The following is a 19,425-nucleotide window of genomic DNA, read 5'->3' on the forward strand; positions in this document are numbered from 1 at the left end:
GAAAGTGGCCGTAACAAAGTGTAGTTTGAGGTTGTTAAAAAGTCCAAGCTCTATATCTTATAAGTCTGCGTGTCATTCGAAAAACATAAAAAAAAATCATCTCACCATTATTTTAAATTATATTTTTGAGTCCATCGGCATAAAAAAATATTATTATTTGTCACTGTCATGCTCTTGTTGAATAATAATCGAAACTGAATTTGCGCTGTACCCTTATGCCATATAAATGATAGGAAACTTTGACGTAGTAGTCTAGCTCGTTCTGGGTGACTTCCGAGTTAGAAATATGTGTATTTTACAAGGTCGATGAATAGTTGCATTAAAAAATATATTTTACCAAATATTTGACATTTTTATTGCTGTCGATGTACTTTTGGGGAAAGTTATGTATTATAGGAAACACTTCGAAACAAAAATTAAAAATCGTGACGAGCCTCCTTAAACACCTGTGTTTTACTGGTTTGGCATGAGCAACACAACATGTGTCACTAGTTGAACTAAATATGGTGATACTTTGGAAACCCTAGTGCAAATAGTGTAGATAAAGTAAACATAATTATTGATCATATAGTTAACTTAAACAGATAAATATGGAATTGAATTCGATTACCATGACCATATGCAATTACATCCTTAAAGTTTCTGAGGATTTTCGTTTTAAAGCATGTGACGATTACAGTTTTCATTTTGAATAAACAGTTTAAAAATACATCTTTCGGTCCTTATATTAACATACTGATCCTCAAAATGAGGTTTACTTTTCTACATTGGCTAGAGGTATAGGGGGAGGGTTGAGATCTCACAAACATGTTTAACCCCGCCGCATTCTTCCGCCTGTCCCAAGTCAGGAGCCTCTGGCCTTTGTTAGTCTTGTATTATTTTAATTTTAGTTTCTTGTGTACAATTTGGAAATTAGTATGGCGTTCATTATCACTGAACTAGTATATTTTTGTTTAGGGGCCAGTTGAAGGACGCCTCCGGGTGCGGGAATTTCTCGCTACATTCAAGACCTGTTGGTGACCTTCTGCTGTTGTTTTTTTCTATGGTCGGGTTGTTGTCTCTTTGGCACATTCCCCATTTCTATTCTCAATTTTATGTATATGGTTTATTTTTTTTTCAATTTTCAAGCTGAAAGTACGACAGGCCATGTCGATGGAAAATGCGTAGAAAATTAAAAAAAATATATCCTACAACTTTTAACATGCTTAAGATCAAAATTAATGTCAAACAGGTGATGTTTGTACAATGAATATAATGATTTGAAGAATATGGCTGATAAAATCATTAACAAATTCCAATACTGAACACATGTTATACGATAATTATGTTTTGTTTTATATATTTATTAATTATTCATAGTAACAATTAATATACATACATTGGAAATCCAAAACACACGATCGATGAACAGCGCGGTTACAACTAATAGCAAACCCAAAATGTTCTACTACAACAACAACAACGAAAAACAAATTGAAAGAAAAACCAAAAACCAAAAAAATACAAAGACAAAATTATCTTAGTCAACCAATTATTAAGTTTACAAGTGGTTAAGCGAGCACTTTTTATTATTAATATTATGAAGAAAATGGGATTAGAAAAGTTTGTACACATATGCTGAACTTAAAAGTAAGAGGTAATGCTTCAACAAGATAAGAAAAATAAGGATGAATCAATAACAATATATAGAAGATGTAGAAAATTTAAAGTACACATCGTATTTCAGACTAGAGGTTACCTTTATTACAACAATGACATTTATAGGTCAAAGACATTTATACAAAGTTGAATATAAGTATGGTATGTAGACGGAGGAAGTTAATAATTATGTATTTGGCAAGATATAAACTTTATCAGGAGGTATTGTAGACATTAATTCGAATTCAGAAGATGATATAGAAAGTACAAATCGCAACTGGGGGTACATGAACTAACAACAAATATGTGCTGGAATTTCACTTCACCTCTCTTTTTACGGAAGAATGGGTTTATCCAGCCTCGTGCCTATAACAATATACTTATATTATCCTATACCAATCTCCATTACAATTTATTGAGGAATTGTTACATTATAGCATGCATTATCGTCGACCATTTGATTAAAGTTGTGACATCAAAAGTTGCAACTTTTTAATGTCGGGGCCTTTTGCTGACTATGCAATATGAGCTTTGCTCATTGTCGAAGACCGTACGGTGCCCTATAGCTGTTAATGTATGTGTCATTTGGTCTCTTGTGGTGATTCTATCATTGGCAATCATACCACATCTTATTTTCATATAATCAAGTTTTAAAATTAGTATCCTGCGTCCAAAGCGATTTATGTTATTTACTTTCATTAGGAACGCTCAATTTAAAAAATTCGAAAGCCCTTTAAGTATCAGACCTAAACATTTGAAGAGCTATATTAAGAAAAAAAGACATAGAAAATAGCACATGCATGTTAGGGGAAATTTGTCTAATTGAGTTGAAACCTTTTTAATAATTTCTGAATTTATCACAGAAAATTATAAATTTTTCAAAATCAGATAACGCTAAAATGAGCAGAGAAATTTTTTTGAAATCTGTTGGAATGGATAAAACTTAGAAAGAAGTTTTGACGAATGCATATAGAAAACAAATAGGGGACGTGCGTTTCTTTAACACTAAGGATACTTAATTGTTACATGTAAGGAATTATTGTATATATATAATCAATAATTATTCTTTGGTACATGTACATGTTAACGCAGTTGAACACGAGAAAAATATTGAATAATGTCAAGCCCTTCTATAAATTTGTGCTTGTTCATTACACGTAATATTTAGATGGGATCGATACAGTCGCACTATTTGGCATTCATTTTAAAGAGAGAGACCTAATTAATGATGATTTTAACGATTCACTTGCATTTAAATAAACAAAAAAATAATTTGATCTTACCTGAATTGACATACAATCTAAACCAGGAAAACATAAATTATGCATCACATGTTTGAGGCTATTTTTGTACGCAAATAAAGCCAATAAAAGTGTCTTAGTTAAACTTCTTATCTGTTAAAACCATGAACATATATGAATGATTTTCTATATGGTTTTATTACTTAAAGGATATATAATTTTTCTAACTTTTAAATTAATTTATACACGTATACCCCTTAAGTCTCGGTCACACATTAATGGATAGCTCGAACGGATGCCTTAAGCCTTGGTCACACCTTAACGGATAGCTCAAACGGATGCCTAAAGGATAACTTTTTTTCAATCCGTTCATGTCCGTTAGACATCCGTTTTTATCCGTTAGACGTCCGTCCATATCCGTTGCATGTTCTTTTAGCGTACGTTTTATCCGTCGACGTCCGTTCTGTCCGGTTAAAAATTTTGAACATGTTTAAAACTTTGAACGGACGTCCAACGGATGAAATGTCCGTCGAACGTCCGGTAGGCGTCCGTTTTGTATGGTACTCGTCCATTTCGTATCCGTTACGTGTCCGTTATACATCCGTTGGAGGTCTGGCAGATAAATTCACCAACGGACATTTAACGGACATCTAGAGGATAAAACAGATGTTGAACGAATGTGAAACGGACTTCTACCGGACGTATAACGGATAAAACGGATGATGAACGGATCTGAAACGGATAAATGGCAATTGAAAATTTCGCGTCAAAAATTACCAATAAGATATTTTAAAGTTCATGAATTCTTATTCATAATCTATCTTAGAGTAAGGACACTTCTTCACAATCAAGCAGCTCGTATTGACGCCATACACTGCCCTTTGGCGACATTTTAAAGAACAAACCAAAACAAGTTACACAGAAACATTTTGAATATTTATGCGATTTACATGTATTATTAGTGTCGCCTTTAATTTTTCCGTATATCTTGTTCATCCGTTTTATCCGGTACGCTTCCGTTAGGTGTCCGTTTTATGCGGTACTCGTCCGTTGGATGTACGTTCGACATCCTTTCTGTCCGGTACGTTTCCGTTTCTCGTACGTTGCATGTCCAGTGTGTGTCCGTTATGCATTCGTTACGCGTCCGTTTTACATCAACGGACTCCCAACGGATAACAATTTTGTCAACGGACAACTTTTATTTTCATCCGTTAGGCGACCGTTCGTGCTATCTGGTAAGGTGTGACCGAGGCTTTACGGATAACTTTTTTTTCAATCCGTTCATGTCCGTCAAACGTCCGTTCTTATCCGTTAGACGTCCGTCCATATCCGTTGCATCTCCGTTTAGCGTACGTTCTATCCGTCAACTTCCGTTCTGTCCGGTGGCAATTTTTGAGCATGTTCAAAACTTTCAACGGACGTCCAACGGATGAAATGTCCGTTGAACGTCCGGTAGCCGTCCGTTTTGTACGTAGACTGATTCCCGATCGCAATATTAAGTATGTTACACATATACCAATATCGTGAGAGAGTATGCTAATAGCTTATACCTGGAAAGTACTACCGGGAACCAGGATATTTTGTACGGTACTCGTCCGTTTCGTTTCCGTTTTGTATCTGTTACGTGTCCGTTATACATCCGTTGGAGTTCTGGCAGAAAAATTCACCAACGGACTTTTACCGGACGTTTAACGGATAAAACGGATGTTGAATGAATGTGAAACGGACTTCTATCGGACGTACATGTATAAAGGATAAAACGGATGATGAACGGATCTGAAACGGATAAATGCCAATTGAAAATTTCGCGTCAGAAATGCCAATTATTGGTAATCAGATTTTTTAAGGTCCATGAATTCTTATTATTCATAATCGATCTTAGGGTAAGGGCACGTCTTCACAATCAAGCAGTTCTTATTCAGGCAAGACACTTCCCTTTGGCTGCATTTTGAAGAACAAACCAAAACCAGTTACACAGAAACATTTTGAATATTTATGCGATTTACATGTATTATCATTGTCGCCTTTAATTTTTAAATATTTCTTGTTCATCCGTTTTATCCGGTATGCTTCCGTAAGGTGTCCGTTTTATGTGGTACTCCTCCGTTGGATGTACGTTCGACATCCGTTCTGTCTGGTACGTTTTCCGTTTCTAGTACGTTCTATATCCAGTGTGTGTCCGTTATGTATTCGTTACGCGTCCGTTTTATTCGATCAGTACATCAACGGACTCCCAACGGATAAAATAATTGTCAACGAACAACTTTTATTTTCATCCGTTAGGCGCCCGTTCGTGCTATCCGGTAAGGTCCCGAGGCTTTACCTTTTGAAGTATTGATTCGTTTGTAACGTTGATACATTTGCATACAAGTGTTTCTTGTTTTTTTATAACGATTAGACCGGTGGATTTCCTGTTTGAATGGCTTTACACTAGTCATTTTGGGGGGATCCCTTTATAGTTTGTTGTTTGATGTAAGCTCCGTGTTGAAGGCCTTACATTGACCTATAATGGTTCACTTTCTAAAATTGTGACCTGGATCGATGGAGAGTTGTCACATTGACACTCATACCACATCTTCTTATATCTATAAATCATTCCTTTACAATGACATTATATAATCTCTTTGACCAATTTTTCATATTACCATAATTATGCTGACCCAAAATATAACATGATAAAAGACGTTGGTGATATTCTGTAAAACAATTTTAGGCAATCATCTTAAACTTTAAAAATGAAAATGTTATAAATGCACATTGACAGAAAACAATACAAAAAATTATGACTAAACTATTATAATACAAAAAAAAAAACACAAAAAAACAACAAAACCGAAAAGATAACAATGTCAGAAAGACATGCACCCTAAAACAAAACACTACTGTCACACTTATAAACATGGTGCAACACGGACCAAAAAAACAAATTTCTTTCAAACTAAAGCTAGGCTCACACTGCCGATCAGATCAACTCGATCAAGCCCGATCAAGACAAATTACGTGATCGGGAGACTGGTCTGACTCAATTGACAAGAATGTTCGGGATAGTCTACCTTGCTCGTCATCGATCTGACTTTCTACCCGAGAGTTTTTGACATGTCAAAAGCATTCGAGTAAGGATCGAGAAGCAAGTCACTCTGGAAGAGATCGAGAATTCGTCGAGTAGCGGTCGAATCGATCGGGAAAGGATCGTGTTTGGTCGGAATACAAAAATTTTACCAATCAGTATTCTATCATTTCGACCTTGTCTCGACTAATGTCCGATCATTTCCAGATTAACTCGACAAATGCCCGATAGCTTCCAGATCACTGCGACATGTATATTTATATTATCCCAGACCAGCTCGACCAATACCCGATCCCTTCGCGACCACATTCGACCACTCTTCGATCTCTACTCGGCCATACACGAGAACACATGACTGATACACGATTGTCTAAAAGTGTGAGCAGATCTGATTACCTCTCATAACTATGCTTCCGCAAAAATAATTGGTCACATTATTTTTAACTGTACAAAAAGTCCTCCATGTTCAATATGTGTCTTAAGACTCTTGCAAGGAAGGGTAACATTTTAAAAGAGAGGCAAAAGACACCAAAGGAACAATCAAACTCAAAGGTCGAAAACAAACCGACACAGCCATAGCGAAAAACGGTAACCGACGAGAAGACAAAAAGCAGTCCACATAACATAGAAAACTGAAAACTTAGCAAATGTAACCCAACAAACCATGGGATGATCTCAGATGTTCCGGAAGGGAAGAATATCCTGCAATTTTGGCACCGGTGGATTTTTCAAATACTCAAGTAATTGTGCAATAATATTCATCGTTAGACTGCTGATGACTAAGTTATCTTTCAAATTTGGTTTATAAGAACATCAAGATTATATTTTACCTGTTTTATGGGCTATTTTCTGTTTTGTCTGTCCGTATTTTCCGTTTGTCCAGAAATCTTTGTAGCATAAAAAAGAAGATGTGGTACAATTGCCAATGAGACAGCTCTTCACAGAACACCAAATGACACAGAAATTACTAATGACAACTATAGGTCACCTTACAGTCAATTTGTTTTTCATTCGAACTTTTTGACGTTATTTCACACAAAAATGAGACGAAAGACAAATATTTTTTATTTTGTGCGAATTCTTTCTAACAGTAACGATACAAACTGTTCAGCGAGCACAAATTTTGATCATTTGTTTCTAACAAACTTTTTTTTAAATTTTAATTTATGTTGAAAACATTGGATTCATGGTCAGTGAACTTTTGATTATTCATTGAAGGAAAACTTCAATGCATTCATTAATGATGTATGATGCTGCATATTTAATTTTAAATATTATATCATTATACAGTCAGTAATTCAATGCAGGCACGCTTTAACATGTGTATAATTTTTTTTAAATTCCAAATCAGTTAAATCTATAAAGAAAACATCTGATCAAGGAAGTAATCTTTATTTAAAATCATTGAATAATTTTCTTTAAATACCTTTTATCTATAATGTTTTTTGGTGATAATATCACAAAAATATTAAGATACATCTGACTGGTTACAACGTGAAAGAGAACATAAGGATAATATATATAAATCCATATTTAAATAACGCATAATGATTATAATGAAGTTATCAAATTACAACAAATCTATTATCACTGAACTAGTACACATTTTTTTAGGGGCCAGCTGAAGCACGCCTCCGGATGTGGGATTTCTCGCTGTACTGAAAAGCCATTGGTGGCCTTCGGCTGTTTTCTGCTCTTTTTTCGATTGTTGTCTCGTTGACACATTCCCCATTTCTATTCTAATTTTGTTTAGGAGAAAATCAAATTAGACGTGGTATGATAGCTAACGAGACAACTATCTCCCAAAAATCCAAATGACATCTATTTTAGCATCTTTAGATATCCATACGACTTCAACAATGAGAAACATATACACCAATACCATAAAGTAATCTTTTATCAAATTCTCACATAACTTGGTTTACTCCTGCCATGAAGGATAATCAGATCTTAATGTATTCGTTTATCTAAAGAATACTCCTATTCATTGGGATATGAACCTGAAGAAATTCAAAGTAAAGGATACCAAGACAATCAGACCATGGTTATTGAGTTAATGATTTGGTATATATGAGTTCCCACGTCGGTTACAAGATGCATCACATTATAATATTGTAAAAGATATGCGAAATATCAATGTGCAAGTCTATTTAGACAATATTTTTTTGTTTGAAGTCATGATACAATGTATTTCTCTAAATTTTGAGTTTTAACGCAACATCAAAATGTGCATAATTATAATCAATTTTAAATATATTTTTATTCCATATGATATTAATTGAGAATACAAATTATTCTTGTAAATGTGAGTGTAACATTTCCGAAAATCCCCATTTTTGTAGATAACCCCAAGTAGCTAAAATGATAGGTCATTAAAATGTTCACAGTTGAGAATAAATAATAGAAAGAAGAATTTAGTATAGCACTCTTCATTTAGTATTATGAAAGTAATCAGTTGTCATGACGATTGTACCAAATACATGCAATCCACTTAGTTTTCATGCTGTTCAATGACCGATGGTGTAGATTTAATTATACGACTGTGGTAGTTCATTTTCAACTTCCTAGTTTTCGGTTGTTGATCAAACCCGTTGAAAGTATGAGAACGGAGAAGCTTGGACTATTCATAATAATAATCAGTTATCTTTGGATTACTTGAACGGTTAAATTACGGTTAAATTAACAATGTAAAATATCACGTTATATAGGTGAGTGCTGCATGTATTATCACGTCATGTAAGGGAGCTACCATTTGATTTTTATGGGGGGGGAGGGGGGGGCTAGGATGAAATTTGAAAAAAATAGGCAGGACAGGAGTTTTGAGTTAAAAAAAAAAAGGCAGGATGAGCAACTTGGTAAAAAAAAAAGGCAGGATGACAATTTATGTAAAAAAAGTCAGGATAAACTAGTAAAAAAAAAAAAGGCAGGACCGAATAGAGTAAAAAAGAAAAAGGCAGGACATACACATATCCTCAGTGATTGATATAATCTTGCATCCAGTTCATGTTAAGTTATGGGCATAGAAAACTCTAGAGGAAAGAACCGAATACAAGATAATATCTTAACGTTTCAGAATCCAAAATGTGGACTACCATGCACAATGCAATGCAAAAGAGCTCACTGGATATAGTGCACAGTTGTTTTTCAGTTATAAAACTACTCTGGAGGGCATAAAATGAAGCATTATAATCAACATTATTGTCATCCGAGATATATAATCTTATTTTTACCATTGTAATGAAAAAGCAAACACAAACATGCCAATACGCTTGCCCTAATTGACCTTTCCCTTGAAAATCGATAAAGCGAAGGTTTGTTTTGTCAACATGATCCCATGGTAATGCTCATGTTTTTCTAATGTTGTCTCGTGTTCATCAACCCAAAATGCATACATGTAATACCAATATTGAAATATAAATATAAAAACATATCCACATTTTGGTACTTATGGGTGGGAGAGGGGGGAACTTATCAAGAACCTCATCAACCCAAACAGGCAATATGTATTGCCTGACCAAACATATAGCCCTTAAACCAACCCCACTTGGATATTGAAAGAATGAGGATGTATCACATGTACTTCCGCCAAAGATATCAACCAATGAGGTTATACACATATCCTCAGTGATTGATATAATCTTGCATCCAGTTCATGTTAAGTTATGGGCATAGAAAACTCTATAGTCCATACAGCATATTTGCAGGCCAATCTCAAAATACACCACTAGCAAGGCTTTCCCTTAAGGAATAGTATTCCCAATACTCAAAACAAATTCAACACTTTTATTAAATATTATTCCTTTTAAATTAAAACACTTCTAAACATTTAAAGATGCATGTAAACAGTTCTTTATAAATCGTTCATAATTCAATAAATTCTCATGAATTTGACCACATACAGACTTTTAAAAGTTGAGTTAAGGCAATGAACTCATATCAAAATGAACATTGTCATTATTCGAATAACATCTTCAGCATGTGGAAAGCTTGTAAGCAAAGGGACTTAACCTCCAAGTGTAAACTATGCTGGCTTGTCTCTTTCTTTACTGTTGTTGAATCAAACACACTCTTTACTTCATAATCAGGAACATTGACAATTGTATTTCCACTCGTTTCTTCACATGTCTGCTGAAAATATATTAACCAATAACAAATTGTTTATTTGTACTAAAGACAGCATTAGTCACACTTTGAAAAGGAAAAATCCCTTTGCCTACAATCCACGTGGAAAACCACTAGGGAATCAGTGTCCCTCGAACTGTAGACAAAGAAATTTAAATTAAAAAATTCAACCATTATACATAAAATTTAAGTATACATTTGTACTAGCATACAAAATCATTCAACATTATATTTATTTATTAATTTAGATAAAACAAAACAAAACTATTGCAACCATTATTTAATCTCCCATGAGAAAAAGATTTTTGCGACATATTTCAACACATCAATGAAATTAAATACACATCCAATGGAAAACATCATGAAATTACGGAAAAATTATTAGCATTACTTTTAAATAGGTTCATTTGAACATAAAGCTGCTTCCATCACAGATTTTTTTTTTTTGTACCGTGCCATATTGGCATCTTCTGCCTTTCTCAACACAGACATACATAATTTAGTGTAGTATCAATATTTTCCCCATTCATTATTTTCCTATTTTCAGAAATCAAAACATTACTTCAATTGCAATTTGTTCTCACCATATTCTGATTAGAAAAAATCCTTTCCTTTTAAAAAGGTTGTTCGAACTCATTGACATGAATCATCGTGCAATGTCATATAACTTTTCCTTCATTCGTCACCCTGTCAAAGCTGTAGTATAGGTAACACCATCTGAAAACAAAAACATTCTATTCAATTCTATGTACAATCAAACAGACCGCTGAACGCGGACCTCGACGAAGACACCTTATAATTCAATACACATCACTCCGATAAAAAACATGAATATCAAGTGACATGTCACACTAAATTATTCCACTTTCTCAATAATTCTATTCTTATCTAACAAAGTCTTTAAATAGCATTTCTATCAGTATGTACGATGTAACAATAAATGAAAAGTCCACAACACAGTCAAAAGTAACAAAAGAAACTATTTACCCTATAAATAATTTATTATTCTCCTTTCAACTACAATTTTCCAAAATGGCCAGAGCCCCCACTTCCACATATATTTTATATAGTGATATCACTTTACCCTGCGTTTAACCGGCGAACGGCATAACAAATATCTGACCACCTGGTTAATAACAACTCCCTAAAGTCTAAATCCCAAAACATTTTGCCACCAAGGTCAAACATTACCATCTAGTTCTATCAAGAAGCCGCCAAGGCGAATATAAATGACCACCAAGGTCTTGACGCCCCCAAGGCTAGTATTTTTAATTCATTGTTGCCATCAAGGCAAATGTAAAAAATCATAAAAATGACCACCTAGGTCTATTGCCACCAAGGCATATAAAAATGACCACCTAGGTCTATTGCCACCAAGGCATATATAAATGACCACCTAGGTCTTTTGCCACCAAGGCATATATAAATGACCACCAAGGTCTTAAAGCCACCAAGGCTATATTGCCACCAAGGCAAATGTAAGTAAAAGTTAAAGAATATAGTTACTTTGCAGACAACACGTGGAGCACGACCTTCCCACAGCTTGGATATTGAAAGAATGAGGATGTATCACATGTACTTCCGCCAAAGATATCAACCAATGAGGTTAGGGATAACAACTAAAAAAAAAAGCAGGACAAAATTTTTCATCCTAGCCCCCCCATAAAATTCAAATGGTAGCTCCCTAATTTGAATCGTATACGTTAAGGACACAGTTTGCAATACTATTTATTGATGCGTTTTATTTTGTAACACAATCTTCTTGCATCTTATTTTATACGGAACACCACAAGTGTAATAATCACATATGTGTATTATAGTAGTGGAAGCGCTACATAGAAAACTTGGGCTAAGTGTTCTTTTGATAAAAAGACCGCACCAGGAGCAAAATTTTGAAGATAATTTATATTCTCTCCGTTTTAGCCTAGCTGATACAATGACTTTGTTCTGTTTGCAATTTACATTCTGATGCTTAACTTTTTTCAAAATAGCTAACTTTGTAAAAAAGACATAGAATTATATATTAAAGTTATTTTAGCAGAATCTAATGTAATGACCCAGAGATAATATCTAAAGCTAAGTATTGAATGACAATATTTGTATTTATTTTTTTTTATTTTTGGCAGTTAATTTTCAAAAAGTCTGCTTTTAGATATATGATATTATCAGATTATTACATGGCATTTTTCATATCGCATGTATTATCAGCCCTAGGTTCAATATCAGCCCAAGAGCAGCATGGCTCGAGGGCTGATATTGACCGAGGGCTGATAATACATGCGATATGAAAAATGACATGTTATGATCTTTTTATCATATGCTTCAACAGTACAGAAAAATAACAGATTCATATATTGATCCTTTTACGTGGTTCCTGAAGTTTAAAGAGTAAAAAAGTTCACGGCCGTCGGTCCCAAAATTTGATACATTCAATATGAAATCTTTCTATCATATGCCTCAACAGAGAGAGAGAAAAAAAACATTTTAATATGGACGAATCAACAAAAAAATAATTCCACAATATACATAATGATCATTGTTTGGAAAAGTCAACTTTTTAAAGAACCTTTCTAAATTATGTTTCAGAAAAACTTAAAAAATGCATTTATTACATAATTTGTTTGTTCTATTTTTATTTTTATTTTTTTTTTATTATTTTAAATAATGTACTTTCCAGTATTCAAATAATTGTTTTGTACACTTCTTTGTAATGTTTTTCACTGAAACGTAGCATTGAGGTGTATTTTCTGGAATTGGCCGAGTATTACCGGAATGCCATGTGATAACGTTACGGAAAGGCATGTGATAACAATCGAAGCATGTGATAAACTTTTCATATCAGCCCGCTAAGCACCAATTTGAAAAATATGGAATTTACGTCAATTTAATGCTATTATCATATGGTAAAATTTATATGTTATTTAGTCTAAGTATATGATAATTAACATTTTCAGACATCAACAGCTGTCAATAAACTTTCCTGAAATGTAATAAAACTAGGCCAAAACATTCTTTAAAATAAAAGTACCACCTGCAGATTAAAGTTTATGTTTTACTTTAATTTAATGATTAGCTGACTTTTATTTTGCAGGTCAATATAATTACACACCATTTACACTGATACTAACAGTCACAACCGAGAAACAGGGTTCTACGGAACCATTTTGAAATTTGTACCAGTTAAACAGAATATGATTAGTCCACAGTGACCTGAAATTGTAAATATGTCTGTTTGACAAATTAATTCGTAATTAATAAGATTAATAATCGGTCATTATGGTCATGAAAATAACTTACACGATTAACAGCACAACGTATATAGCCGTTTATATAGAGATTAATACATGGCCTTTTCCATATCAGCCTGGGTATCATCCCGAGACCCCCATATCAGCCCGAGAGTGCAAAGCTTGAACGTTTTGTACAAAAGTCGGTTAACATAAATGAAAATTACGTCGACTAACGTTACCATTATTGAACCGAACACTGTGCATAACGTCATAAGACTCATCACAGTTGGAAAGCAAGTCCTTGGAAACGTCCGTTGTCGTCAAGCTTTATCAGCAACAATAGCAGGGGGAATTAATTAGGTGGCGCTACAGTCGTCCGTAACGTCAAAAAGTCCGCCAAATCAATCGGCTAAAAGATTGACGTTTAAAGTATTTTTTGCAACTTGTCATGCTTTTATTACAATTAAATTTTAAAATTTGTAGGTTTTGTGACCAATATAATTTCTTTACGACATACAAACATTACAAAAAATAGCTTGTTATTGCTATTCCTTTATCCTGTCAGTTCTAAAAAAAAATTAGCCATCTTTTTTGTTCGCCAAAAAAATCGATTTTTCCTAATTTGACGTTTGCGTATCCAAATACAGAAAAGAACGGTTATAATCTTAAATGAAACCGGGAAACCTATTTCAAATTTATACACTTTTTTGAAGCCATCATTTTTTACTTTTATACATCAATTTTAGTGACCACCAGCCATGTCAATTTGTATCTGGTTTTAGCTACGTTTCAACTTCAAAACAGTGAAGTTTAGCTTCTTTTCATTGTACCTGTTTCAAAGTGCTCTAACATACTGATTTTATTAAAGACATTAATGAAATTTTGATTAAAAATTGTGGATTTTCACAATTCCATACGATACTTGTATTTTAAAGTAACTAAAACCCCTTTTGATCCCCTACACAAATTGACGGTGACATTGTTTTCTTTTTTCAACATACGTCATGTAACGTTTATAACAAAATATGTGTCAGGGTCATGTGCATAGTAAAAATTTACACATTGGCAAAGTGAAACAACAAACAAAGATCTTCTTTATTGCGTTTAAAGCTAAACGTCTTGGAAAATTCTGACAGATCTGACAAACTATTGATAGCCTAGCTACTGTATGGATGGACAAAAGCACAAAAATAGCAATAGAAAATGCATTGCAAAGAAAATTCTGTAGGAAAAAAAACATATGAAAAAAGAAAATGAAGGTCAGTTAATAAAATCTTGCTTATAGTATTATCTCTTTACTTAGTAAGCTATATTTCCATTCTCAATTTTATAGTAATAAGAGCAAAAACTAGCTTATCAAGCCAAGTCAGCCAAACAAGAAGTTTATTCAGAGATGTGTTCTTTCAAAATTGAATTTATTCAATTGGCAAATTCTTGTCAAATTTAAGCATCTTTGATCATTATTGAAGTAAAATGCACAAAATTTGTCCCACCAGTTTCATTTAATTTCCTATTACTAGTATTCAGATAAAGTATATATCCAATACTTTGTTTATAAATATGTAATTATTTAAAGAAGCTGATACAGCAACCTGTTCAAGAGAAGAAGCCCCATTTTTTCCAAAAAGTTTACTTTCATAATCTATAAAATACCCTGAGAAATAAGACAAAGGGCTACTGTGCAAGCTAATCTAATAGTTTAATTTTACAATAATAATGATTCTGAAATTCAAAATTGTGTCACTTTCACTTATAATTTAAAGCATATATTTTTTTTACAAAATTTCTGTCAATACTTTTGGTATAAAACTTATAAATCCCTTTTTTGTATTTTACTGTTCAACTAAGAAACATAGGCTTGAGTTTAAAGGCTCTCTTAATTTGAAGAAATTTGTTGAGACTCTTGGTCACACTTTATAGAATATAAAATAGATATATGATCAGTACTATTTATTTAATAATTATATCAATTTCCGAAAGATTATTGAAATTGTATAAACTATGTTTTATTGCATTAAATATAATCAGAAGTGTTTAAAAAAATTCTGCATGTAGTATATTTCATCCGCCAGATCTAATTTCTTTCAATATAGCTAGGTTATTAATTTTACATGTAGGTGTCATTATCCACATTTCTGAATTGGTTTTTTTTACTGCAGTAATATTTTGTCTTTTAATATTTACATTTAGTCCTTCTCTGAAAAATAGGGGGAAGTATCTCTACTTTATATTATCATAACATAGTTATAAATCGAGCTTCGTTTATTTTCTTTCTAATTTTTGTAAGGTAAACTCCTTTTTTAATTTTTATGCATTTTGCTGGGTTTTTATTTTTGACTGGTGATATTAAGGTGGTATGGGTGTCTTCCTCCATCTTGGATTGTAAAAAACAGAGAATCAAAGGTACAGATTTTCCATCAAGTTAGTAAAATTTTGATGCAGGAATACAGATATTTAATGTGAATTTTCATTTATAAGAACCAATTTATAAGAATATAACTTATAAATATTAATATTTTGCAAGTGTTAATTATTTTTGGTTGTTTTTAAATTTTTTTTTAAATTGGCATTTTAAGGGGAGGTAACTCTAAAACAGTGCATTTTCTGAAGGATTCTACATGAAATTTTCATATTTTGTATTTTAGCCGAAAAAAACGTACGGTGACCCAATCTTTTCTTTTGATATTCTCAAAGCAGTGTCTGAAAGCTATCTTTTCCTGAAGTATTTAACAATTCTATCATTTTGTTTAGTATCTAATCACGAAATGGTGTTTTTTCCTGTATAATCCATACAAAATGTGTCATTTTGTCCCGTCCTGTAGCTTGAGAAAATGCGCGGTGACCTATCATTTTTATTATATTTTTCAACATGTATCAATAGATACTACGCTTTGGCAAAGTATGAACGAATTCTATCATTTTTATTTTAGTCTCCCATACCACCTTAAGGGGAGATAACCACTTGCACAAATCGGCATAAAAACCACCGCTTCGGTTTGAAATCAATTTGACGTTTGCGTATCCAACATTCTATTGCCGAGATATTCATATCGAGTGTTTGTCTTAATGAGATGCTTTATTAAATTTAAATTTAGCCCATCATTTTTAGTTTCCTCGTAAATATTTAGATTTTTCGTTCAGGAGACTTGACAATTTTCACCCAAACTCCAAGTTTGCAGATAAAATAAAGAATAAAGGACTTTGATTTGATGTGTGAGCTTTGACGAGAATAAACTATGGATACTCAAGATTAGTTAGGTCAATAAGTTTTTATTACGACAATAGTATTCAGTGAGTTAAAATAAGGTTTGTCTCATCCGTTTTTTTACTGAATTTTCACGGTCACGTGACTCTATTGTTGCTGATAAACTTGGGGTCAAACCGTGACCTGCTTTCCAACTGTCAATTACATCGTATCTAGAATACGTAGTTAGCAAAAATATTCTAGATACTGAACGTTCTCTATAAAAAAATAACTCTACACTGGTATCTTATACTTTTTTGTCGCAGAAGGTTCACTATGTTTTTCAGTTGAGATTTCTTTTCTCAAATGTTTATTTGCGCTTCGAATTGAGGATTTGAGATTTTTATCCATCTTTGTCGTTCAAGGTTTGTGAAATTAACAAATTGTTTTATTCGTTTTAAATTTTGAATAAGATTCTGTATTTCTGTATCTGTTGTTGTATTTCGTGGTTTTCTTCATTTCTTATCATAACGTAATAGTTTTCTAATTTTGTTGTTATTATACTGACTTATAAATTATAAATTGTACAGTACGGAATTTGTCTTTTTTTTTTTTAAATCTTTTACATGACATATACGTTTCAACTACATGTACTTTGCTTTAGGATTTGTATACCAATTCCTGGACCAGTGGAAACCTCTACTCATGGAAACAAATACAAAGCGGATATCGAAATTGAAGCTTAACCTTTAAACTGATCCATTGGTCATATGGTATACTTCGTCCTGAACACGCAAGAAATATTTCCCACTGAACGTTAAGCAATCAACAATCAATCAATCTATGATTTTCGAGTTACTGTTAATAAATATATAATAATTAGTGAAATATTATATCATGAGTAATCTTATCAATCATTGATTCACTTATATATATTTATTTTTCAGAATGGATTCTTTACCACCGGAATTAATTTTGAATATATTATCATACTTACCACAACATGACCTCCTCTTACGGATCAGAAACGTTTCCAAGTATTGGAACCAATTGGCACATGCACTTCGTTTATGGTATAAACTGGACGTTAGACGCAGCGAAGAAACGACATCGCTATATCTGGAGAATATTGACCTACTATGCATTCATATAAAACATCTTCTTACAGATGAGGAATTTTTAGTGAAAGTTTGTAATCATCAAACTCCGAAGCTACATTTCAAGAATCTTCGAAACTTGAACTTATCAAGTGCATATCTGGCAACAACGAGTGTCATTTCAGATTTTATTTCCGAATGTACTAATCTGGAATCAATAAGTGTCCGATTTGATGATACCATTTTATTCCGTGATATATTTAAAACATTAAGTCTAAAAGATTTACATATTAACTATAGTGGAGATGACGTGGAATTTCTATTTATTTTGGAAGAACTTTCTCGAAACAAATATTCCAAGACGTTATCGATTCATTGCAACACTATTCAAAATAACACCGTACGTTTTCTTTTGGGGAATTTCCAGAATCTGAAATCATTAGATATAACTAGTTCTTATTTAAAGAATGACACGTTCATGTCAATGCAACGTTTGTTATCCCTTAATGCTTTGAGCTTAGATTATACTAGGGTGAATGATGCCGGCCTAAAGTTAATTGCAAGGAACGTTCCGAATTTGAAGTTTTTCTCCGTAGTCAGGTGCGAGGATATATCAGACGAAGGCATTGTAAATATTGCAGACAATTGTCAATTTCTGGAACAAATTCACATTTGTAGGTCGTATACGATCTCTGGTAGTACCTTGACAGCAATAACTAAATGTTGTCCACGCTTACAGCGGCTGTCCGTTATGGCATGTGCACAAATTGATGACGCGGGGGTGGAATCATTGGTTTTGAAATGCAAACGTTTACAGGTGTTGATTTTAAACTTCTGCATACAATTAACAGATCAAAGTTTATTCAGTATCTCCAGATTATGTACAACTCTCCGAAAGTTGGACATCAGTAATAACGGAAAATTTACTTCTAAGGGAATATCATCGCTTTTACAGTCGTGTAAATGGCTGGAACTACTTAACAGTGCTTCATGTGGTGGAATCACAGACTTGCGATTCCCTGGGTCTCGTACTGGGATAAAATTCAGTAATAAAACATTGGACAATGAAGACCCCATTCTAGCAAAACTAGTGACTGTAAATGAACGTGCAACGAACGACAACTCGTATTCAATATCCAATCATCAACATTGCCATATAAGATCAATGAACCTAAGCCACACATCCATCAATAACATATCTGTGCTAGAACTGTCGTTTTTATGTCCGGATTTAAGAAATTTATACCTATTTGGATGCAAAAATGTTACAATTGATATTGTCGAATGTCTTTTTAAAAATTGCGTGTTTATGGAGAAAATAAGTGTGAAAAGGAAAACGATTTCCCGCAAGAACATATTTCTTCAGGCGGTTTCTTGAATATGCCTTCTTTTTTATTATGTTGTTTAAATGTACTTGATCAGTGTTGTTATTTAAATAAAATTAAAGCCAAATTACACATGAATTAAGTACAAAAGTTAAAGTATTATATAGTATCCGTCGATCTGAAATTTCATTTTGTCGGTCAAGCCTATTATTTGTTAATGCAAGGGGCCATTGGATATTTGTTGTCTTGTTCAATACTTTGTTTGATCAGTTTGCTGGTATGCTGTCCAATGTATTTTTAAAAAATCGATTTTTACTTCAACCTGGACTCAAACATGTACATACATGTACATTTGTACATACATGTACAACGTGTACTCGTCGCTACACTGGAGATTCATTCAATGGCTCTGTCATTTATGCATTACTTGCTTGGATTTGGCACTGTTATACTGAGAAAAAACAATACCACTTAAACTGATTTGGCCCTTTCACGTGTGTGTTTCAATTAGGGGCGATTAA

General features: G+C 33.1%; 1 protein-coding gene and 1 long non-coding RNA gene across 2 annotated transcripts; both read left to right on the forward strand.

Annotated features, from left to right (window-relative positions):
- The first annotated feature begins 8,547 nt into the window (after nt 1–8,547).
- On the forward strand, nt 8,548–17,702 carry LOC143071664 (uncharacterized). The gene is made up of 3 exons (XR_012976942.1): nt 8,548–8,654; nt 13,160–13,286; nt 17,430–17,702. It is a non-coding gene; the product is annotated as an uncharacterized LOC143071664 (long non-coding RNA).
- Nucleotides 17,703–17,861: 159 nt separating this feature from the next.
- Nucleotides 17,862–19,025, forward strand: LOC143071665 (uncharacterized). The gene has a single exon (XM_076246137.1). It carries the CDS (start codon nt 18,058–18,060, stop codon nt 18,955–18,957), a length of 900 nt encoding a protein of 299 aa, XP_076102252.1. The 5' UTR covers nt 17,862–18,057; the 3' UTR covers nt 18,958–19,025.
- Nucleotides 19,026–19,425: the final 400 nt, after the last annotated feature.

The sequence above is a fragment of the Mytilus galloprovincialis genome, chromosome 4 (genome assembly GCF_965363235.1).
Source record: "Mytilus galloprovincialis chromosome 4, xbMytGall1.hap1.1, whole genome shotgun sequence".
NCBI classification, from domain to species: Eukaryota; Metazoa; Mollusca; class Bivalvia; order Mytilida; family Mytilidae; genus Mytilus; species Mytilus galloprovincialis.

Bases quoted from the DNA above. Each gene is read 5' to 3' on its own strand.
- LOC143071665 (XM_076246137.1), top strand. From the start codon at position 18,058: ATGTCAATGCAACGTTTGTTATCCCTTAATGCTTTGAGCTTAGATTAT.